This window comes from Bos indicus, chromosome 29, assembly GCF_029378745.1.
Source record: "Bos indicus isolate NIAB-ARS_2022 breed Sahiwal x Tharparkar chromosome 29, NIAB-ARS_B.indTharparkar_mat_pri_1.0, whole genome shotgun sequence".
Classification (NCBI taxonomy): domain Eukaryota; kingdom Metazoa; phylum Chordata; class Mammalia; order Artiodactyla; family Bovidae; genus Bos; species Bos indicus.
The window spans coordinates 685,220-705,699 of record NC_091788.1 but is presented as its reverse complement, the minus strand read 5'-3'; the positions used below and the strand labels follow the sequence as shown (position 1 = coordinate 705,699).

General features: G+C 45.1%; 1 protein-coding gene across 5 annotated transcripts in view; it reads left to right on the top strand.

Moving 5' to 3' along the window:
* Nucleotides 1–17,826, top strand: part of PANX1 (pannexin 1) — a 58,093-nt gene extending 40,267 nt beyond the window's left edge. Inside the window, exons 3-6 of one of the 5 annotated variants that reach the window (XR_011564933.1) lie at nucleotides 10,488–10,711; nucleotides 12,063–12,712; nucleotides 13,227–13,564; nucleotides 15,465–17,826. Coding sequence is in view for 2 of the 5 variants with exons in the window: in XM_019954953.2 (XP_019810512.1) it covers nucleotides 10,488–10,711; nucleotides 12,063–12,712; nucleotides 13,227–13,306 (954 nt within the window). In the remaining 3 variants the exon portion in view is untranslated. Of the gene's footprint in view, nucleotides 1–10,487; nucleotides 10,712–12,062; nucleotides 12,713–13,226 lie in introns of all 5 variants that reach the window. The other 4 variants (XR_011564932.1, XR_011564931.1, XM_070782833.1 and 1 more) reach the window with 4 other exon arrangements.
* Nucleotides 17,827–20,480: the final 2,654 nt, after the last annotated feature.

The window sequence follows — 20,480 nt, the reverse complement described above, 5'->3', positions numbered from 1 at the left end:
TCTAGCTTGGTTCATGACACCAGCCACCCTGTTAGATCAGCCACAGATCTGAGGGCCACTGTGACTCTGTCTCTCTCCCCACATCCTGTCTGTCATTGAGCCCTATCAGGTCTGTTTCCTTAAGTAGCTCTGAGCCCTTCGCCCCTCGGTCTGGCCCCTGGGACTGCCTGTCATGTTGGTCGCGTTCCACATGATCACAGGGGCTCTTTTCAGCCTGACTGTTATTTTCCTGGCTTCCCTGATAGCTCAGTTGGTAACGAATCCGATGCAGGAGACCCCAGTTCAATTTCTAGGTTGGGAAGATCTGCTGGAGAAGGGATAAGCTACTCACTTTAGTATTCTTGGGCTTCCCATGTGGCTCAGCTGGTGAAGAATCCGCCTGCAACATGGGAGACCTGGGTTGGGAAGATGCCCTGGAGAAGGGAAAGGCTACCCACTCATTTCCCTAAACAAACACCTCCAGTGTCCTTATGAAATGTCTCTATTTCTTTTTTTTTTTTTTCGTTTCTTACATGATATTTTATGTGTTTCAATGTCATTCTCCCAAATCTCCCCACCCTCTCCCTCTCCCACAGAGTCCATAAGACTGTTCTATGCATCAGTGTCTCTTTTGCTGTCTCGTACACTGGGTTATTGTTACCATCTTTCTAAATTCCATATATATGCGTTAGTATACTGTATTGATGTTTTTCCTTCTGGCTTACTTTACTCTGTATAATAGGCTCCAGTTTCATCCACCTCATTGGAACTGATTCAAATGTATTCTTTTTAATGGCTGAGTAATACTCCATTGTGTATATGTACCACAGCTTTCTTATCCATTCATCTGCTGATGGACATCTAGGTTGCTTCCATGTCCTGGCTATTATAAACAGTGCTGCGATGAACATTGGGGTACACGTGTCTCTTTCCCTTCTGGTTTCCTCGGTGTGTATGCCCAGCAGTGGGATTGCTGGATCATAAGGCAGTTCTATTTCCAGTTTTTTAAGGAATCTCCACACTGTTCTCCATAGTGGTTGTACTAGTTTGCATTCCCACCAACAGTGTAAGAGGGTTCCCTTTTCTCCACACCCTCTCCAGCATTTATTATTTGTAGACTTTTGGATCGCAGCCATTCTGACTGGCGTGAAATGGTACCTCATAGTGGTTTTGATTTGCATTTCTCTGATAATGAGTGATGTTGAGCATCTTTTCATGTGTTTGTTAGCCATCTGTGTGTCTTCTTTGGAGAAATGTCTATTTAGTTCTTTGGCCCATTTTTTGATTGGGTCATTTATTTTTCTGGAATTGAGCTGTAGGAGTTGCTTGTATATTTTTGAGATTAGTTGTTTGTCAGTTGCTTCATTTGCTATTATTTTCTCCCAATCTGAAGGCTGTCTTTTCACCTTGCTAATAGTTTCCTTTGATGTGCAGAAGCTTTTAAGGTTAATTAGGTCCCATTTGTTTATTTTTGCTTTTATTTCCAATATTCTGGGAGGTGGGTCATAGAGGATCCTGCTGTGATGTATGTCAGAGAGTGTTTTGCCTATGTTCTCCTCTAGGAGTTTTATAGTTTCTGGTCTTAGGTTTAGATCTTTAATCCATTTTGAGTTTATTTTTGTGTATGGTGTTAGAAAGTGTTCTAGTGTCATTCTTTTACAAGTGGTTGACCAGATTTCCCAGCACCACTTGTTAAAGAGATTGTCTTTAATCCATTGTATATTCTTGCCTCCTTTGTCAAAGATAAGGTGTCCATATGTGTGTGGATTTATCTCTGGGCTTTCCATTTTGTTCCATTGATCTATATTTCTGTCTTTGTGCCAGTACCATCTGTTTCTTAAAAAAAAAAAATATATATATATATATATATATATATATATATATATATATATATATTTTGGCTAACAAGTTCACTCTCCTTTCTGGCCCTGTGATCCCAGCCTTGCCTCCACATGCAGCCTCACCCCCGCTGCACCCAGGGGGCCCTGACTTCCTGCAGGTCTCCTGTTCTTGGTTGTTTCGTTCACATTCTACTTTGAAGTGCCTTCCCAGCCCCGAATCCAGGGAACTCCTAATTTGGTTTTCTAGTCTCAGCTTAAATGTTATTTCCACTTACAAGCTTCCCCTGAACCCTAGACTGAGGGTTGTTGCCAGTTAAAACTGCTTCAAGGGCCAGGTGGGTGAATGTGAAGCAGGAATAAGACTGTGGGCTGCCTGAGTAGACAGTAGACCACACGCCCTGCCTCAGACATTCAGATGCTAGAAATGGGGCAGCAGCCGAGCAGACTATCATCTGTACCCCACCCTGGTCTGCATTGCTTGGTTGTGTATTCCCAGAGCAGCCTGCCCTTTCCATACGGTCACTACTTGCCTTGTGTGCTAAGTTGCTTTAGTCATATCCAACTCTTTGTGACCCCATGGACTGTATCCCACCAGGCTCCTCTGTCCATGGGATTCTCCAGGCAAGAATACTGGAGTGAGTTGTCATGCCCTTCTCCAGGGGATCTTCCTGACCCAGGGAATGAACCCATATGTCTCCTGCATGGGCAGGTGGGTTCTTTACTACTAGCGCCACCTGGCGCTTGCCTTAATTCTTCTCAATTAATTCTTTATTTCCAAGACTCTTAAGTTTCATGAAGGCAGACCTGACGTGTCTTGTTCGTCCCCGTGCCCGGACTCTGCACCGTCCATAGTGGGTACTCGGAACACACGTGTGGATGGGAGGTGAGGAACGAGGTGGCTGCAAGTCCTGATCAGAACCAGACTTGGTTCTCCAGGAACCTTCTGACTTGTGCTCACAATGAGAGGGTTAGAGGCACGGGGTTTATGTGAACACTTCTCAACTCAGTTCTGATGTCAGAGCTACAGTGAGAAGACCCAGGGACTTCCTGGTGGCCCAGTGTTTGAGAATCTGCCTTGGAGTGCAGAGGACGCAGGTTTAATCTCTGGATAGGGAACTAAAATTCTACATGCCATGGGGCAACTAAGCCCATGCACCACTGTAAAAGATCCCACACGATGCAACTAAGACCTGCCTCAGCCAAAAAAAAAAAAAAAAAAAGACCCAGAATCCCCCTGAAGAAGTGGAACACTGACATGTGCGTGGGCGTGACTTGGCAGTGCTGTGACTCATGCTGGCACTCCGCACCTGCTTTTTTCATGTCTCCGGTCCTTTTCCTCCTCGCTTTCTCTCCCACCCCTTACTTCTGGTGACTCTAGAGCCTGAGTTGCCTCTGGTGGGAATGTGGGTGCACTCACAGGACCAGCAGCTGGCACCCCAGGACTGTTTGATAACTGGTCTTTTTGGAATGTTCTGTTCTCTCTGTTCAAGTTCATAAAGTAGGCAACTGTTAGGCACGATTTCTTTCGGAAACAGAAAAGCCAGTTTTTGACTGAAAAACAAACAGACAAAAACAAGAAGAAACTTAAAAATAACAGAGTTGTCAGATCTTGCAGTGTTTCCTTTAAGTGGATTCAAAGAAGCTTAGTTGGAGGGATTCTCTGAGGCTACCAGACCAGAGGTTTTCAAACCTTAGCATTATCCGTGTGAAAATACAGGACCCAGGGCCCCAGCCAGACTGCTGAGTTGACACCTGTGGGCTTGAAACCTGTGGGATTAAGGCCCAGAATATCATTTTTATCCACTTTTCAGGAGTCTGCTTTTGCTAGGCCAGATTAGGTTCCATTGTAGACACCGGTCATCTAAACCAGTGTTTCCCAGACTCTATGTGCACGCAGATTACCTGGAGATCTTGTTGAAATTTAGATTCAGATTTTTGTATTTCTTTGCATGTCTCATTTTGTAGTGGTGGTTGTTTTTCTTGTTGAAAACTGGACATTATTGAGAATATATTGTAGCCCAGCCAGATAGGTTACTAAACAAAAAAGCAAATAACAAAGCAATCTTGGATGAGGGAGGAATCAGAATCTATAATCCAGAGTTGCTGCACTATAGACTCAGATTCAGTAGGCCTGATGGGGGCTGCATTCTGCATTTCTAACAAGCTCCCAGGTGATACTGAGGGTGCTTGTCTGTGGATCACTTGTTGCAAAGCAAAGATCCTGGGCAGGGGCTGGCAGACTGACGTACGTACCCCAGCCAGATCCAGCCCATCACCCATTTCTGCAGATAGTTTCATTGGAACACAGCCATGCCCTTTCCTATACACTTTACCTGTGTCTGCTTTTATGCTATGACAGAATCACCTAGTTGTGACAGAGGCCATATGGCTCACAAACATTTCCTGTCTGGCCTTTTGCAGGAAAAAGTTTCCCACCCCGGATCCAGAGCTCCTAAGCCCTCCCAGATGATCCAGTGAAACAGAACTCACCACCTCACAGAACACTCTGTGCTGTGTTCATGCTGATCTTTGGGAAAGTTTTTCCTTGCTTCCTTGTGACTTGGTTCTAATTCTATTAACAGGAGTCTTGTCTTCTTTCACACACAAATGCTGTGTTTGCCATCTTCTCTTTTCCAAGTCTCTCTTCCTGTTAGGTCCTTCCCAGGATGTCACTCAGCACGAAGCCTGCTGCCTTGGGTGTCTTCCTTTGAGTGCAGAATAGGATGACATACCACCTTTCTCCTCTCTCCTCTGTAAAGCGCTGATGTAATGCATTAGTCTTTCTGGGGAGCCCTTTACTCATTGGGCTTTGTGTAATTGAAGTTATCTTTAAGTATGTTACTGTCCAAGCAACAGGCATCCAGGGACAAACATAATTTGTGAATCTTATTTGTCTCCTCCCCTATAGAATTTGTTCTTGATTAACGTGACTCCTGCTGACTGATCCTGAAGTGTTAGGGTGTCACATCCTCTGTGCTTCGCGTATCTTTTCCTGCAGGTTCTGCTTGGATCCTAACCATGGCTTCTTTGACCATCTCTATGCTGCAGAATCTGAAATTGGAAAGAAATGGTCAGATTTCCTTTTATTTTTGGTTATCTGCTACACGTCTCCACCAGGCTACTCTTGACTGTAGTGTCTCGTGTTCAGACTTTCTCATCTCAGCTCTGTCTCCCACGTCACTCCTCTCTGCTCTGAGTCTGTTCCTCCTTGTTTCTTTATTTCAACTGCTGGCGCTACCATTCATGCCCTCACCTAAACTGGAAACCCGGGATTATTAGCCCTAGTTCCTCCCCTTTTCCATCCATCGCTTACAGTTGGGCACCAGAAGATGTTTTTCCCTCTGTGTATTGAGTTGGCCAAAAACTTCATTCAGATTTTGCCCTAAGATGTTACTGGAAAAACCCGAACTAACTTCCTGGCTGACCCAGTAGCTCTCCAATCCGTTTCCTCCGCTGCTGCTGCCTTGCTAGTGCTAATCGCCGCCCCTCTCTGCAGCAGTAACCTCCTGCCTGCTGTCTCCTCGTCTTTTCTTCACAGCTGTAATAATCTTTCTAAAATAAATTCTCATCATGCCCTCCACTAGTGGCTTCCCCATACTGTGGGAACTTCATAATTCAGTTCATGCTTCCCCTTGGTGTGGATTTCCTGGGGCTGCTCTGACAAGTGACCACACACACAGTAACTTGAAACAACCAATATTTCCTCTCTCCTATATTTGGAAATCAGGGTGTCAGCAGAGTCGATTCCTGCTTTGGGGCTCAGAGGGTCTGTTGGTGTCTCGCTGCTGGTTTCTGGTCATGGCTGGCGGTCTTGGTGGTCCTTGTCTTATAGGTGCATCACTCTAGTTTCTGTCTCCGTCTTCACATAGCTTCTCCCCTGTGTGTCTCTGTGTCTTCTTGTGGCCTGTTTAGAGGAATACCAGTCGCTGGATTAGAGCCCACCTTAAGTTAGTTAGCTTGGTCCTTGGAAGAAAAGCTATGACAAACCTAGACAACATATTAAAAAGCAGAGACATTACTTTGCTTTCAAAGGTCCATCTAGTTAAAGCCACGGTTTTTCCAGTAGTCGTGTGTGGATTTGAGAGTTGGACCATGAAAAAGGCTGGGCACCAAAAAATTGATGCTTTAGAACACTGGCATTAGAGAAGACTCTTGAGAGTCCCTTGGACTGCAAGATCAAACCAGTCAATCCTAAGGAAATCAGCCCTGAATATTCATTGGAAGGACTCATGCTGAAGCTGAAGCTCCAATACTTTGGCCACCTGATCTGAAGAGTCATCATTGGAAAAGACCCTGATGCTGGGAAAGATTGAAGGCAGGAGGAAAAGGGGACAAGAGGATGAGATGGTTGGATGGCATTGCAGACTCAATGGACATGAGTTTGAGCAAGCTCTGGGAGATGGTGAAGGACAGGGAAGCCTGGCATAATGCAGCCCATAGGGTCACAAAGAGTCAGGCATGACTGAGCGACAGAACAACAGCAACAACAACTTAAGTTAGTATGACAGGCTTTCCAGGTGGCTCAGTGGTAAAGAATCCACTTGTCAATGTGAGAAATGCAGGGGATGTGGTTTTGATTCCTGGGTTGGAAAGATCTCATGAAGGAGGAAATGTCAACCCACTCCAGTATTCTTGCCTGGTAAATTCCATGGACAGAGGAGCCTGGTGGGCTGCAGTCCATTTGGTCACAAAGAGTCAGACACAACTGAACATGCAATGCTAAGTTAGTATGACCTCATCTTCGCTAGTTACATCTGCAAAAATTCTGAATCATGCAATCATGACTTTGAAAGATTCTGAGACCTCAGAACTAACTGGGAGTAGGTAGAGCTTAGGAACAAAGCCGTTCCCCTCCAGTAGATGCACTTGAAAGCCTGGTAGTTTTTCTATTCTCCTTATTTGGACAAAAGGATTTTAAAGAACATAATTTCATGGCCCTTTTTTAAAGTTCCTATTTCAGTGGAATTAATTGCAGTTTCATTGAAAATCACTTTTTTTCATTCTGATGGAAAAGAAAAAGAAAGGTTTAACTATGAAGAAAAACTAAGAAATGGGACATTTCTCTACATTCAAAGTACAAGAATCAAAGTACAAGGATATTTAGAAGAAAACAAACATTCGATATGTAATACCTTTAAATATTCATTTTTCTAATTGCAGTGAGTGGTGTTGAACTATTCATTGGTGCTAATTATTACATGGTTTTGGCATGTTAGAAAAATTGTCACAGGCTGTAAATAGTTCGGCTTCCCTGGTGGCTCAGAGGTTAAAGCGTCTGCCTGCAATGAGGGAGACCTGGGTTCGATCCCTGGGTCGGGAAGATCCCCTGGAGAAGGAAATGGCAACCCACTCCAGTGTTCTTGCCTGGAGAATCCCATGGACAGAGGAGCAGAGAAGGCAATGGCACCCCACTCCAGTACTCGTGCCTGGAAAATCCCACGGGCGGAGGAGCCTGGTAGGCTGCAGTCCATGGGGTTGGACATGACTGAGCGACTTCACTTTCACTTTTCACTTTGACGCATCAAGGAAATGGCAACTCACTCCAGTGTTCTTGCCTGGAGAATCCCAGGGATGGGGGAGCCTGGTGGGCTGCTGTCTATGGGATCACACAGAGTTGGACAGGACTGAAGTGACTTAGCAGCAGTAGCAGTAAATAGTTACTTTTCAATTGAAAAGAATACTTGGAGGTAAAATGCTATTATTCAACTATCTTTGAAACAAAAGTGACTTTAACACATATTCCATAGCCCCAAGTTAAAAACAGTGTTCCCTCCATGGTTCTCAAAGGAAATCCCTGTTTCTTCTGGTTATGGAAGGAACACAAACTCATTTTTATACTAATGGGCAAACTTCAGGGCGACTAGGATTAAAGGAACACTATATCTCACTGTAGCCAACAATAAATCATGTGGCCAAAATACAGCTAATCACAACCTCTTGTGTGTATCATTATGTAGCAGCTCTTTGTAAATTGGGTTAGTAATTTTGAGGAGGCCATCCCATGCCAGAACCCCTGAGGGAAGCAGCTGCTTTGGTGGGACTTTGTGGAGTTTCTGAGCCATTTCTGCTATTTGTCTTGCCCCTTGGGCAGGGCTTCCTAATGTGGGCTCCATGATAGCGTCAGGAAGATAATGAACTGGGATAAGAAAACATAGGGCAGCTTTATTTTCTGTCTACTTCCAACTAAAACTTTATAAACCACGTCTGTAAGTGGTCAAGAATCTATAGTGGTGTTGGTACCACCCGTCACTGTCACCCATAGAAATCTCAGCTGCCTTGAAGTACTTTTTACTCTTCATCACTTCCAGGTCACTGTATTGCTGGGCCATCTGTTATATCCCATCAAATGTGCTGCTGCTGCTGCTAAGTCGCTTCAGTCGTGTCTGACTCTGTGCGACCCCATAGACGGCAGCCCATCAGGCTCCACCGTCCCTGGGATTCTCCAGGCAAGAACACTGGAGTGGGTTGCCATTTCCTTCTCCAATGCATGAAAGTGGAAAGTGAAAGTGAAGTCGCTCAGTCGTGTCCGACTCTTAGCGACCCCATGGACTGCAGCCTACCAGGCTCCTCTGTCCATGGGATTTTCCAGGCAAGAGTACTGGAGTGGGGTGCCATTGCCTTCTCCATCAAATGTGCTAATAAGAACCATATACAAATCTGTCTTTTAATGTTGTGATAGCTGTATATCAGTGTCATCCATTTGCTTTGTGAATTTGTGTTACTTTAAGCATTTAAAAATGCTATTCTTCATGAAAAACAAGGCAAACTAAGGAACTGTCACAGAACCAAGGTTTCTAGGGAGACATGACAGCAAAATGCAATGGATACCCTAAATCTTGAAACAAAAAGAAGGCAATAATAGGAACACTGGAGAAATCCAAATCAAAGCCTGAAATGTAATTAATGGTACTATATCAACAACGGTTTCTTCCTCTTAACAAGGGTACCATGGAGATGTCCAGTGTCAGCAGTGGGGCATACTGAATGAGGGTCATTTGAGAATACTCTGGACCATCTTTGCAACTTTTCTATTAATAATCTATAGTGGCTTCCCAGGCTTCCCCAGTGGTGCTAGTGGTAAAAAACCCACCTGCTGAGGTAGGAGACGTAAGAGATGCATGTTCGATCCCTGGGTGGGGAAGATCCCCTGGAGGAGGGCATGCCAACCCACTCCAGTATTCTTGCCTAGAAAATTCCATGGATAGAGGTGCCTGGCAGGCTGCAGTTCATAGGACCAGAAAGAGCTGCATGCAACTGAGCGACTGAGCACACACACACAGTCTGTAGTGAGTCACACTCTCACTTGGTCTGCTGCCGGCTTCCAGAGATGTTGGGGTGGGGCTTTTGTGTCAACTCAAGGCCTTCGTAGCCTCTTTCTGTTACAACTCTGAGGAGCTATGTAGAGAGACCAGTCCAAAGGGAGGGAGAAGTTTTCCAAGAAGTAAAATGATTTGCAGTGTATTATGGTGGAAGAGGTATAGTTCTGGGATCAGAAAGGTCCAGCTTTGTATTCTGTCTCTGTCACCAGTTTTGTGCTTCATGGCCAGAAATTGCTCTGGGCATCCTCTTCCTCTTTGCAAAATGAGGCCATCAGTAATGGCTTTGCCAAGGTCATTGTGAGGGTTGACATTAACGTGGCCACTCAGTAGCCCTTCCGTTGGTTTTGATTGGTATGTTTTAGTGCCTGTGACAGGCCAGGCACCATGCAAAGGATTTTTCATAAGGTATCTAATTTAATCTTTATAACACATGTACTGTATGACCATTTCATAGATAGGGAAACTGAGGTCAGAGGCTCAGCAACCTTGCTGTTAAGGCCACTACCTGAACTTGACTTCACATCTGTGCTGGCTGGCAGCTTCCTCTGTCTTTGAGGCTAAGCCTTTACTCCCTTCCCCAGGGGTCTTGGTTATAGGATGCTCTTTGCTATCTCTGACTGCTGAATCCTCTCTCGTTGGTTTTGCATACCATCCAGATTGGGATGCTCCCCCATGACTCCCCCATAATTGTTCATTATGGTTGGCTTCTCCAGACTTGAGATTACCTGGCTATAAAATAAGAATGTTGTGTGGTCCTCATGGTCTGTCCCTCTACAGAAGATCCGTTCTGCACTTTGTGGATTTTACCTGCTTATTTCTGCTGTTTCACGGGGTGTTTACTGGGTCACTGAAACCAACATTTTCTAATTTGTTTTGAGCAAAGTTGTGCATTTCTGTGTCATTCTCCTAGATTCCAGAGAGGGAGAAAAACAGAGTTCCAAAAGTCTTAGTGACCTCCTAAAACCATAGCGATTAAAAAAAGAAAAAAAGAACCTGGAGGCCACTGTGACATTAACATCTTCCTTAATTGTGATTTTGCTGAGGGGTTATTTTAAAGGACCAGGGAATAATTTTATTTTTTGTTTCTTCTCTTTGATTAGAGTGGAGACATCATGTGTCATGACGTACTTGCCAATTATTTCAAATTGAGTCTAGCAAAGTTGGGGAGTTACTAGTGTCAAGTATTACCTGGACAGGTGAATTTAGCCATAAGATGTAGCTACTGGGTAAGGAGCCTGATTTTCACAAGTGATGTGAAAATGAGAAAAGCACTAACAGTGCTTGGCACGGTTGCTTCAGTGGGGGCTGGGGTAGTCTGCTGATTGCGTGATCTGCTCCCGTTTTCCAGTTTTTCCCCTACATCCTGCTGCTGGTGGCCATCCTGCTGTACCTGCCCTCCCTGTTCTGGCGTTTCGCAGCTGCTCCTCACGTGTGCTCGGATTTGAAGTTTATCATGGAAGAACTCGACAAAGTTTACAACCGCGCAATTAAAGCCGCAAAGAGCATGCATGACCTTGACTTGAGAGACGGTGCCTGCCCAGCGCCAGAAGTTAATGAGAACATGAGGCAAAGGTAACTCAGCCCCCAGCCCATCGGGATTTGGGAGTACGAGTTTGCTGCCCTTCTCCTATCCATCTGGGCTTCGGGTTCTCACTACCAGTACATGGGGGACTGCCATCCGCCTTGTGACACCCGGGGGAGCCAGGAAGGCCCGCCCTCCCCAGATCTCATCCTGGTTGTCTGCCCCAGCAGCAGTCCTCACCTCAAGTCCTTCCCTTGTGGAGTGAAGCGTCACTCTCATGTTCTCAAGTGCGGGGCGAATTGCTTTGACCTTCCCCTTCATGGAGAAACACAGGATTATGAGGCTCCTGGGCACCGAGAATGGACATGCGGGAACTAGGGAACAAGTAGACAGCACCTTGCTTTCTGGACATTCTTCTTTGGGTTTTTGTTATTGACACTAGCAATAACAGCATTAGTAGGTCTCATTTGGGGCTTCCCAGGTGGCACTAGTTAGTGATAAAAAATCTGCCTGTCAATACAGGAGATCCAAGAGGCATAGGTTCAATCCCTGGGTTGGAAAGATCCCCTGGAGTAGGAAATGGCACTCTACATCAGTATTCTAGCCTGGAGAATTCCATGGGCAGAGGAGTCTGGCAGATCATGGTCCATGGGACTACAAAGAGTTGAACACAACTGAGCACACAGCTCTCATTTTTAAAAGTTCTTAATATAACTCAGACACTGTTGAGTTTTCCAAAGTGCTTCATCTCATTTAATATTCAAAACATCATTACAGATAACTACATTTATCTATCCCCCTCACTGCCGTTGTCCACCACTCCCTGCCCCGCGTGCCCCCCCCCACCACCACAGTTGAAAACTCTGTCCTGTAGCTTTAAGTGGGAGACCTGGAACCAGGACCAGGTTTAGTTCACAGGCTAAACCCACACCCTCTCAGCTGTCTGCCTCCCACTGCTGGCCTATAGGAGGCAGATGTGTTCTAGTTAGGCTGGAAAAACTGTCTTTATTCTACACACTTGAATGGAAAATTATAGTTTACAAAAACAGCAGTAGACTAAGAACAATCAAGTTCATGTAACAAACATTTACCTTTCAATAGGATGACTGAAGCGATTTAGCAGCAGCAACCAGGAGTTGTTCTAACAATTTACAAGTAGCACATTTAACGAATTAGACCTTCCTTAAAATATCAAGTTGGGGGAGAAGGGTTTTATTGTTACTTTTCCTTCTTTTTAAAAAAAAAACAAAAAAACTAATTTAATTCCCTGGGTACTCCAGTGAAGTTACAGGTAGAGAAGTATGGAAGGGAAGGTGATGGAAATTTTCCACGTGGTACCATTGAGTGTGTTTCTATTTGATGGTCTTGGTGAGGGTTTAAATTATTTTTGTTTCTTTTTAGTTCACAGGAAAGCCACTTCAGGTACCCAATTGTGGAACAGTACTTAAGGACAAAGAAAGCCTCCAGACATTTAATCGTCAAGTACATGAGCTGCCGGGTGTTGTCACTCAGCACGATACTGTTAGCCAGCCTCTACCTGGGCTATTACCTGAGCCTTTCCTCCCTCTCGGATGAGTTCGTCTGCAGCATCAAATCTGGCATCCTGAAAAATGACAGCACCGTCCCTGATAAGTTCCAGTGCAAGCTCATTGCTGTTGGTATCTTCCGGCTGCTCAGTTTCATCAACCTCGTGGTGTATGTTATGCTGGTTCCGGTGGTGGTCTACTCCCTGTTTGTTCCCTTCCAGCAGAAGATGGATGTTCTCAAAGTGTATGAAATCCTGCCCACGTTCGACATTCTGCATTTGAAGTTGGAAGGGTACAATGACTTGAGCCTCTACGTTCTTTTCTTGGAGGAGAATATCAGTGAACTCAAGTCATACAAATGCCTTAAGGTCCTGGAGAATATTAAAAGCAGTTGTCAGGACGTTGACCCCATGCTGCTCCTGACCAACTTCGGCATGATCAAGATGGACATGGTTGACGGCAAAAATCCCGAGCCTGTGGAAATGATGGTGGAGGAGCTGGGAGACCAGACGACAGAGCTGCAAGGTAGGCCTGGCTCTCGGGGAGCTGGGGAGCCCATGGAACCCTCTGTGCGCCTCCGATGACTGACTGGCAGTGTCTGCCCCGCCCACTGGTGTTAGCCCATTTCTCTGGTGTGATTAGCAGAAACCCCACAGTGCTGGGAGAGAGGGGGGCATCGGTGCTGCCTGAGGTTTCCAGGGGACACACCTGTTGCTCTTCCTTCTCATTCTCTTCTGTCTCATACTCCGCTTCTTGCTTGAGCATTCTTCTCTGACGTCACTCTTGCTCATTTTTGTTTTGTTTTACTGGCTTATCTCCCTGTCCCTCTGATCGTCTTGTTGGTTGTTCTCTGTCTCTTACAGAAGGAACTGGGAGTTTATTGAGTTACTTGTCACCCTGACCCACCTTCAGCCATTCTGCAGCGAAGCTAAGATTAAGTGGATAAGGCAGAAACCAACAGCTAGATTGATTGTTAGTTAGTGCCAATGGAACCTGCTGTGGGATTTCCATCATAAATGCTTGTTTTCTGTTCTGACAGATTTGAATGTACACAGTGAAACAAAAATAAGTAATAGAGAAAAGAATGCCCGACAGAGACTTCTGGACACTTCTTGCTGATGATTTTTGTCCTGTGAACTTCAGATCGGTGACTTCAACCTGGGATTCGTTTTGGCTGCAGCACCTCTAGCAGGCACCCAGCTGACTGGCAGTAAATGGTTCTCAGCAGAGGTACTGAGCATGTCTTACTGAGGCTCTGGTGGAAACGATGGTCAACAAACATTGTGGAGGGTGGTTCATGAACTTCCTACGAGACAACGCGGAAACAAGTAAGCCTCTGCAAATGTCGATGCGAGCATCCTCATCAGATGGAAAGTGGTAAGGCTAATCTCAGGAAGAGGAGTAGCGCTTTAGCGCCACAAACAAAACGCCTTTCTGTGCGGATGGTGCAAAGAGCCTCTGAACTACAGAGAACAAGGACTGGGGGAGCTTTTTGTTTTGTTTTATGGGGTGATAATATCAGGGTATAATTAAATATGAATCTTGTCTATGTCCCAATGACTGTTGGAGGAGAAAACATTCACTGGCTGACTCTGGACCCATGGGGGCCTCTTCCTGGCGGTGCCCCAGGCTGGGAGAACCGCTGGCGCTTCTGTCCTAATAACCAGGCTCTGGGCCCTGCCACCTGTCACCCTTGGTCAGCCTAGACCCTCTAAGCACCATGTGATGCTCTGCGCTGCAAAGGTCAGTGGACCCAAGTGCTGCTCTGGCTGAGAACTTTGTTAATAAGGTAGAGTTGAAAGGATGTTTAACTGTTGACTTCATACAGGAAGGAATGCTTCTAAATGAACCCAGTGGGGGAAAACGAACATACAAAACAAGTTAAAGTGACTACTTCAGAAGAGGTTGTCTGCAGGGCGTTCCTCTGTTATCAAAAGCATTTGAGACAGGATGCTACTGAGGCAAATTCACAGAACACAGAAGGCTTAAAGTGAGGGACATTTCTTGCCTATTAGGATCAGAATGTGTAAATGACGTTTGTCATGTGCACACTGACATATGCTCAGACCCAGAACAATTTCGCAGTGTATTTATATTTAAAACCATCTTTGAAAATTTTCTTTAATTTTAGAATTGTATGATATCAGAATTGAGGCCATTTGGGAAGAACATTCTAGCATTAATGCAGAATTATAGAATAAATGTTACAAATTGTATATTGTGTATCAACCAAGCATTATTTCGTAAACATTCAAGGCTGACTGGGAATATCAAAAACCTTTTCCCAATTCCAGTCATGTAAATAGATCCCAACTATGTTTACATTTTATACAAAATTCTTAAAAAGGACATCTGTGGACATTGCTGTTTTTATTCTTGGAAGTTAAAATTAGTACATTGCTACTGAATAATCCTCAGGAGCCTCCAAGTTTATGTGTGGCTCTTAGGGACAGTTGTTTATCTGATCTAATTACATAAGCTGCTCTCTGCCTTTCAGAATATTCGCAGAAGTGGATTTTATTTGTGTTTCTGCGATGGTTTCTGAGATGGAAAGCTAATAATAAATATCCAGGATGCAATCAGTGTTTTAAATTATTCTTACTGCATAATATTTATTACCCTTGAATAATAGTGTGGCTTAGAAATGTCAGTAATCTAACTCATCAGTTTTGCTACTTTTTATATCACTGTATCAGGTGTTTTATTGTAGTTCTCTCCACCTGTTTCTTTGTGTAATTTGAAAATTTTCTGAAATATAGTTTTCTATGACTTGATTTTTTCCCCCAAAGCCTCAGATTCTTTATAGACTGCCCCTAACTTATAGTTTGAAGTGGATACGTTATTATAGGAGATCAGGAACTCTCTCGGCCCCTTATCCCCCCATCCCTACTCTCTGAGTTCCAATAGCATCTGTGATGTCCCAGAGGTCAGCTAGTGACTGGCTGCGTGGATGTGAATAAGGCTGGTGCCCACCTTTGAGGAATTCAGAGACTAGTAAAAGGCAGTGAGGACAGAGGCAGGTACCAAGAGGAAGAGTAATAACCACAATGAAGGTCCTTCCAGAGAACTGCCAGCAAATGCTGTGTTCTTGGGGAACACAATACTATTTTTCTCTTTCCCATCATTTCTAGCTGATAGTTTTGAGAGTATAGTTATTGCTTTTCCCGGAAGTTCTTTAGCCATGTATCCCCCAAGCTGAAGCTTGAACAAAACAGTAACATAGACAGTGATTTTGAACAGAAAGAACTCCAATCACACTTTGTATCTTACCTTGCAGGACATGGGGAACACAAACCTGGAGGTACGTGATGCTGTCCGTGAACAAGCATGGTGATAAGAGGCTAATGGGCACATCTGGCCATACATTTTGACTTGAGGAAAAGCGTTACTAGGAAAGTTAACTTCTCCATCTACTGCTGGCTTAGGTGAGGACCACCTTTGAGCAGATTCCCAAGAATGAGGAATCGATCATTGCTTTACAAAAGGGGGCAAACAGATCCTAAATGACCACTGCCAGTGGCAGCTAACTTTGTTCCGGCTGGTGTCTTCCTAATAAACCACCACACGTCCTCTAACCCAGGCTTGTAGCGCCAGTGTTGTGTCTGTGGTCTGACCGACGGTTCTCACAGCAGTGTCTGGCTCCTCCTTTAATTTCACCAAATGACAGGCAGACACATTCTTAAGACAGAGGCTCTTAAACTTTTAGGAAATTACAAACCCTCTTGTAAGTATATTTTCTAAAGCTAGGGACCCTCTCCTCAGACACACACACAACACTAAATACCCGTCAGGGGTCTTCGTGGTCCATACACCCCAGGTTAAGAAGCTGGGCTCTAATGGTTGGGGACCAAGCCACGTGGCAGGGAGATTCCCGTAGCCCTTGTGGAAAGTTGCCGCTCCCAACAGTAAGTCTCAGCTGCTGTTTACTGATTAGAGTTTACACACTTAGAATGAGCTGTCCCCTTGAGTAACTGACATCGTTTCCTCAAGTCAGACTGAAAGAGTCCGTTAAGGGAGCAGGGGGTGGGCAGTGGCACAGCCTGATCAGGGGTCCGCGCGGACTGCGTCCTCTCAGCCTCCAGATCGCGGCATTGTCCCCTGGGGCCAGCCTTGCTGGGCTGGGGGAGGGTGGGCACACCTCTGACCCGCACGATGCTTTGTCCTACTTCGTAAGTGTCCTGGGAGAAATGGAGAAATGTGCCACATTGTGTGGCAGGTCCTGTTTGGTGTGTGTGTTTCTTTTGTGGAAGCTTGCTGTTCTGAGCACCCTCTCCTTTGCAAGGATGAGCTAAGCTGGGACAGTGGCAGGGTACTGCAGGCACTGACCCTGTGAGAACTGTTCAACTCTTAGAGCTGGATTGTTGCACAGCTTTTAAAATGCACGCATGTTGGTTTCTTTTGCTTCTTTCATTTTAAACCCATTGCCGTATCACAAATTCCAGGAGAACAGTGACTGGCTTGGACTAGGCATTCTGTAAATACTTGAACAGAAGAACACACCGTTATAATAAATCCTAGTTTGTGGACAACTGTAATTTGATTTTCAAAGGCAAATGGTCCTCTGCAGGTCAGGGGAGGGGAGGCTTATTTAGCCTCTTGCTGGAGAAAGGACCTGTTCTGCAAATGGATAGATTTCTGCATGTAAGTAGTGCCAGTTCTTAGCTTTTTATTTTGGAGTGAATTGCGATCCTTTCCATGTTCAATACAAGTTTTCAGTGTTGCCTCCCAGAGATCAGGGCGATTTTAGTTATAAAGGTCTCTGTAATTTCCCAGAATAATTTGAAAAGGGATGTTGACTGAAATGTGCAATTCTGAGTAATTTCATCTGAGGGTACTAGGATGAAATGGCTCCTCCTGGGCAGTCATTGGCATTTTTGTCCTGTTTTTCACAAGTAAAGTAAAACCTTTGAAAAAGTTTGGCAAAGATGACATTGTGTTGTTTATGGAATATAATACACGCTCATCCGTGATTGGTTTGTCCTGCCTGCTTTAGATGAAATGTATTGTCTTTGGGGGTTCTCTTTTTTGCTGTAATAATACTTGTCTCTTAAAGCACGTCATTGTTCCTGAAAGTTGTAAAAATTTCTCATGCCTTGAATACTTTCTCTGTGCCTCATCAGAAGAGGAAAAAAGAATTCTGCAGTGTGCCAAGGGTTTTCTACAAAAACTGAAGCCATCAGCTCCTCTTTAACAAGTTGACTTTTTTAAAAGCACAGTAATGACAGTTTAATGGTATTCCATAAAGTGGTGCTCTAGGCAAAAATTACATTCTTTTTAATGACTACATTTCTTCAAACCTTTTAAAGAAAAATAGTATTTGTTTTTTTTCTTTCTGTGTCATTTGGTAAGAATGATTTGGTTTCTATTCCACAGAGATTGAAGGATGGGAACAAATTAGTCTTAGAAAATGTTAAAAACCAAGAGCCTCAAAATTTCTGTATTTGGGTGATTATCACCATTCTATTTCATATTTCTACATAAGTCACCTGTCCACGCCCTGCTTTCTGACCATGCTGATATTTAAGGAGAGTTGAAAGGCTGAACACCAAGGCTGCTGTGTCTGTATGTAAAAGTGAAATGGTGTTTCTGTTCTGCACTGTTGTGTCTACCTTAAATAAAACTTTGTTTCTAATGAAAAATGTGCCTTAATGTTTCTTGTCTTCTCTTCAGGGAAGATGTGGCAGAAGATGAGTCCCCAAGTGTCTTGAAGCCTGTTCCTTTGCTGAATACCTGAGATTCAGTAGGCTTCATGGCACACATGAAAATCCAGCTAGCTGGCAGTAGCTAAAGGACAAAAAGTCCTTGACTAAGAAATTCCCACAGAATCTGGAATTTCTGAAGCAGAGATCATATGCTGTCTGATTGGGAGCTGCGTGCCCGCCCGGGCGTGGAGAGGGAGGGACCGGGGCTTCGTGCTGCTAAACACGGGTCTGCCTGCCTCCCTCTCCCAAGAAGGGGACTCTCTTGTACAATGGTCAGTTAGCACCATTGACTGTTGTGGGTAATAAATCAGCTGCCTGAAATCTTAATACAGTGCCTGGCCCGTGGTGAGGTCTGTAAGGCCTGTAAGTCCTAGCTGTAACTGTCATCAGCTCCTCCCGCAGCCCCACTGTTCCCTAGGCGGGCACCCCCAGGGAGCTTGGAGGTTGTGTTAGTCTGTTGTTGCATAACATTTTACTACAACCATTGCAGCTTAAAGCAACACATATTATTATCTGGCTATTATAATAATAATGTATTATTATTATATTATTAAACCCAGTTTTCTGGGTTAGGCGTCTGAACATGGTTGAGCTGAGTCCCCTGCCCAGGGTCTGACAAAGCTGCAATCAAGGTGTGGATTGCACCTGGGCTGTAATCCAGAGGCTGTACTGCGGAAGGGACCGCTTCCAAGCCCCCCTGCCTCGAGTTGTTGACAGATTTCATTTTCTTGGGATTGTACGACTGCCTTTTCATTGGCTGGAGGCTGCTCACAGGTCCTGGCATGTGGGTTTCTCTAGCATGACTGCTTACATCGTCAAGCCCATAGTGTTAGCAGCCCACGCTCGCTCTGCTCGCCACAGGATAGGTCAGTGAATCTGAGAGATGAGGGGTTGAGGCAAGGAATATGACTTTATTTGGACAACCAGCTGACCGAGAAGATGGCAGACTAGCATCTCAAAATAATCATCTAGTCGGGGTCTGGATGCCAGTTTCTTTTATGGGTCAGAGATGAGGGGGAGGTGAGGAAACAAAGGAAACAAGGCCATTAATCTTGCAAACATCTCCTAGAATGGCAAGCGTCAGGCACGGGGATATTGTTAGTTTCCTGCCATCTGCAGGTGGGCAGGGTTCTGAACAAAGGCAGTTTAACAGTCAGGCAGAGGGGCAGGGTCCTCTGAAGCAGGCCATTATGTATGATTATAATAACGAAAGCAATGGGAAGCAAGTCAAGAAACAGTTTCAACATGGAGTCAGAATCAGCTTCTCCCTGCACCAATAGGACTCTCTCAACTGGAAAGGGCCCGGTTCCTCTTTTAAGGGTTTTGAAATCAGGCCACTCAGGATACTCTCCCTCTTGATGGACTCAAAATGAACTGCTTTTATCTGCAAAATCTCTTTGCTTTTGCTTTTTTTAGAAGTGAAGCACAGCACTGCCTCACTCGGGGAGATTACACAGGGCATGAACATCCAGGGACTCATGGGGCTGCCTTAGGGTCTGCCCATGGGCAGTTATCCTGAATTGTCTCTGCCTCTGACTCTGTGGTGCAGCCTCCTCCAGGGGAAGTTATCCTGAATTGCAGCCTCTCTGACTCCGACCCTGTGGTGTTGCCTCCTCCATACCCAAGTGCCCCCTCCAGCTTGAGTGCTGTTCTTCAGGCTCTTGTCTGCTTTCCAGAAGTGTTCTCATGGACTTGCCATGTTTAACGTGCCTTCCACATTCCTGTCAGTGGATTTCTTGGAAGGCAGACCTCTTATGCCAACCCTCCCCACACACCCCCATCACCACTTTTAAATCCCTCCGTCCCTCCTTGGATTTCAGTGTAAGGAGCAAACTTCTGCCCACTGCCTCAGGCTCATCCCGCCATCCCTCCTCTTTTTGATGTGGCCACATGTATCGTTCCTTCAAGGCCTCTCTGCTTTCTCAGGTGCTCCTCTGTCTCCATTCCCTCTTAACGCTTATTCAAAGTCAGCTCCAGGTTGGTGGGAATGCAGAATGGTACAGCCACTAAGGAAAACAGTATGGCAGGTCTAAAAATATATATATATATTAAGCATATCATTCCCATATGATCCAGCAATTCTACTTCTGGATATGTAATATTCCATGCTGCCATAACAACCCAGAAACTAGCCCCATTACCACAAAACTTGAGACTGCCAGCCCCGTGGCAGAGCAGTCCTCCTGGGCCCCCTCACCCTGCTGCCCTCCGCCCCCACGCCCCTTCCCAGTAAAATCTCTTGACTGTGTCAGCATGTGTGTCTTTCAGACAATTCATTTCTGCGTGTTGGACAAGAGCCCACTCTCGGGCCCTGGAAGGGGGCCACCTTCCTGCAACAGGGAGAGCTTACATGTCTGAAGCAGGGCCCTGGAATGACACCCAACCTTGTGTGCCAGGTGACCAGCAGGACATGGCAGCAGGCTTTGCTACTGAGGGAAGAGGGAAGTTACCAGTTACAGAGGGAACTGATGTCAGGTTACCTGAGAAACACTCCTAACTGCCCCTTTGATCAAATTATAGTAGAGATAATCCTGCTCTGAAGATTAGAACAAGCACTGGTTAAGCTCTCTGATTAAGAGCAAAGGTCAGTC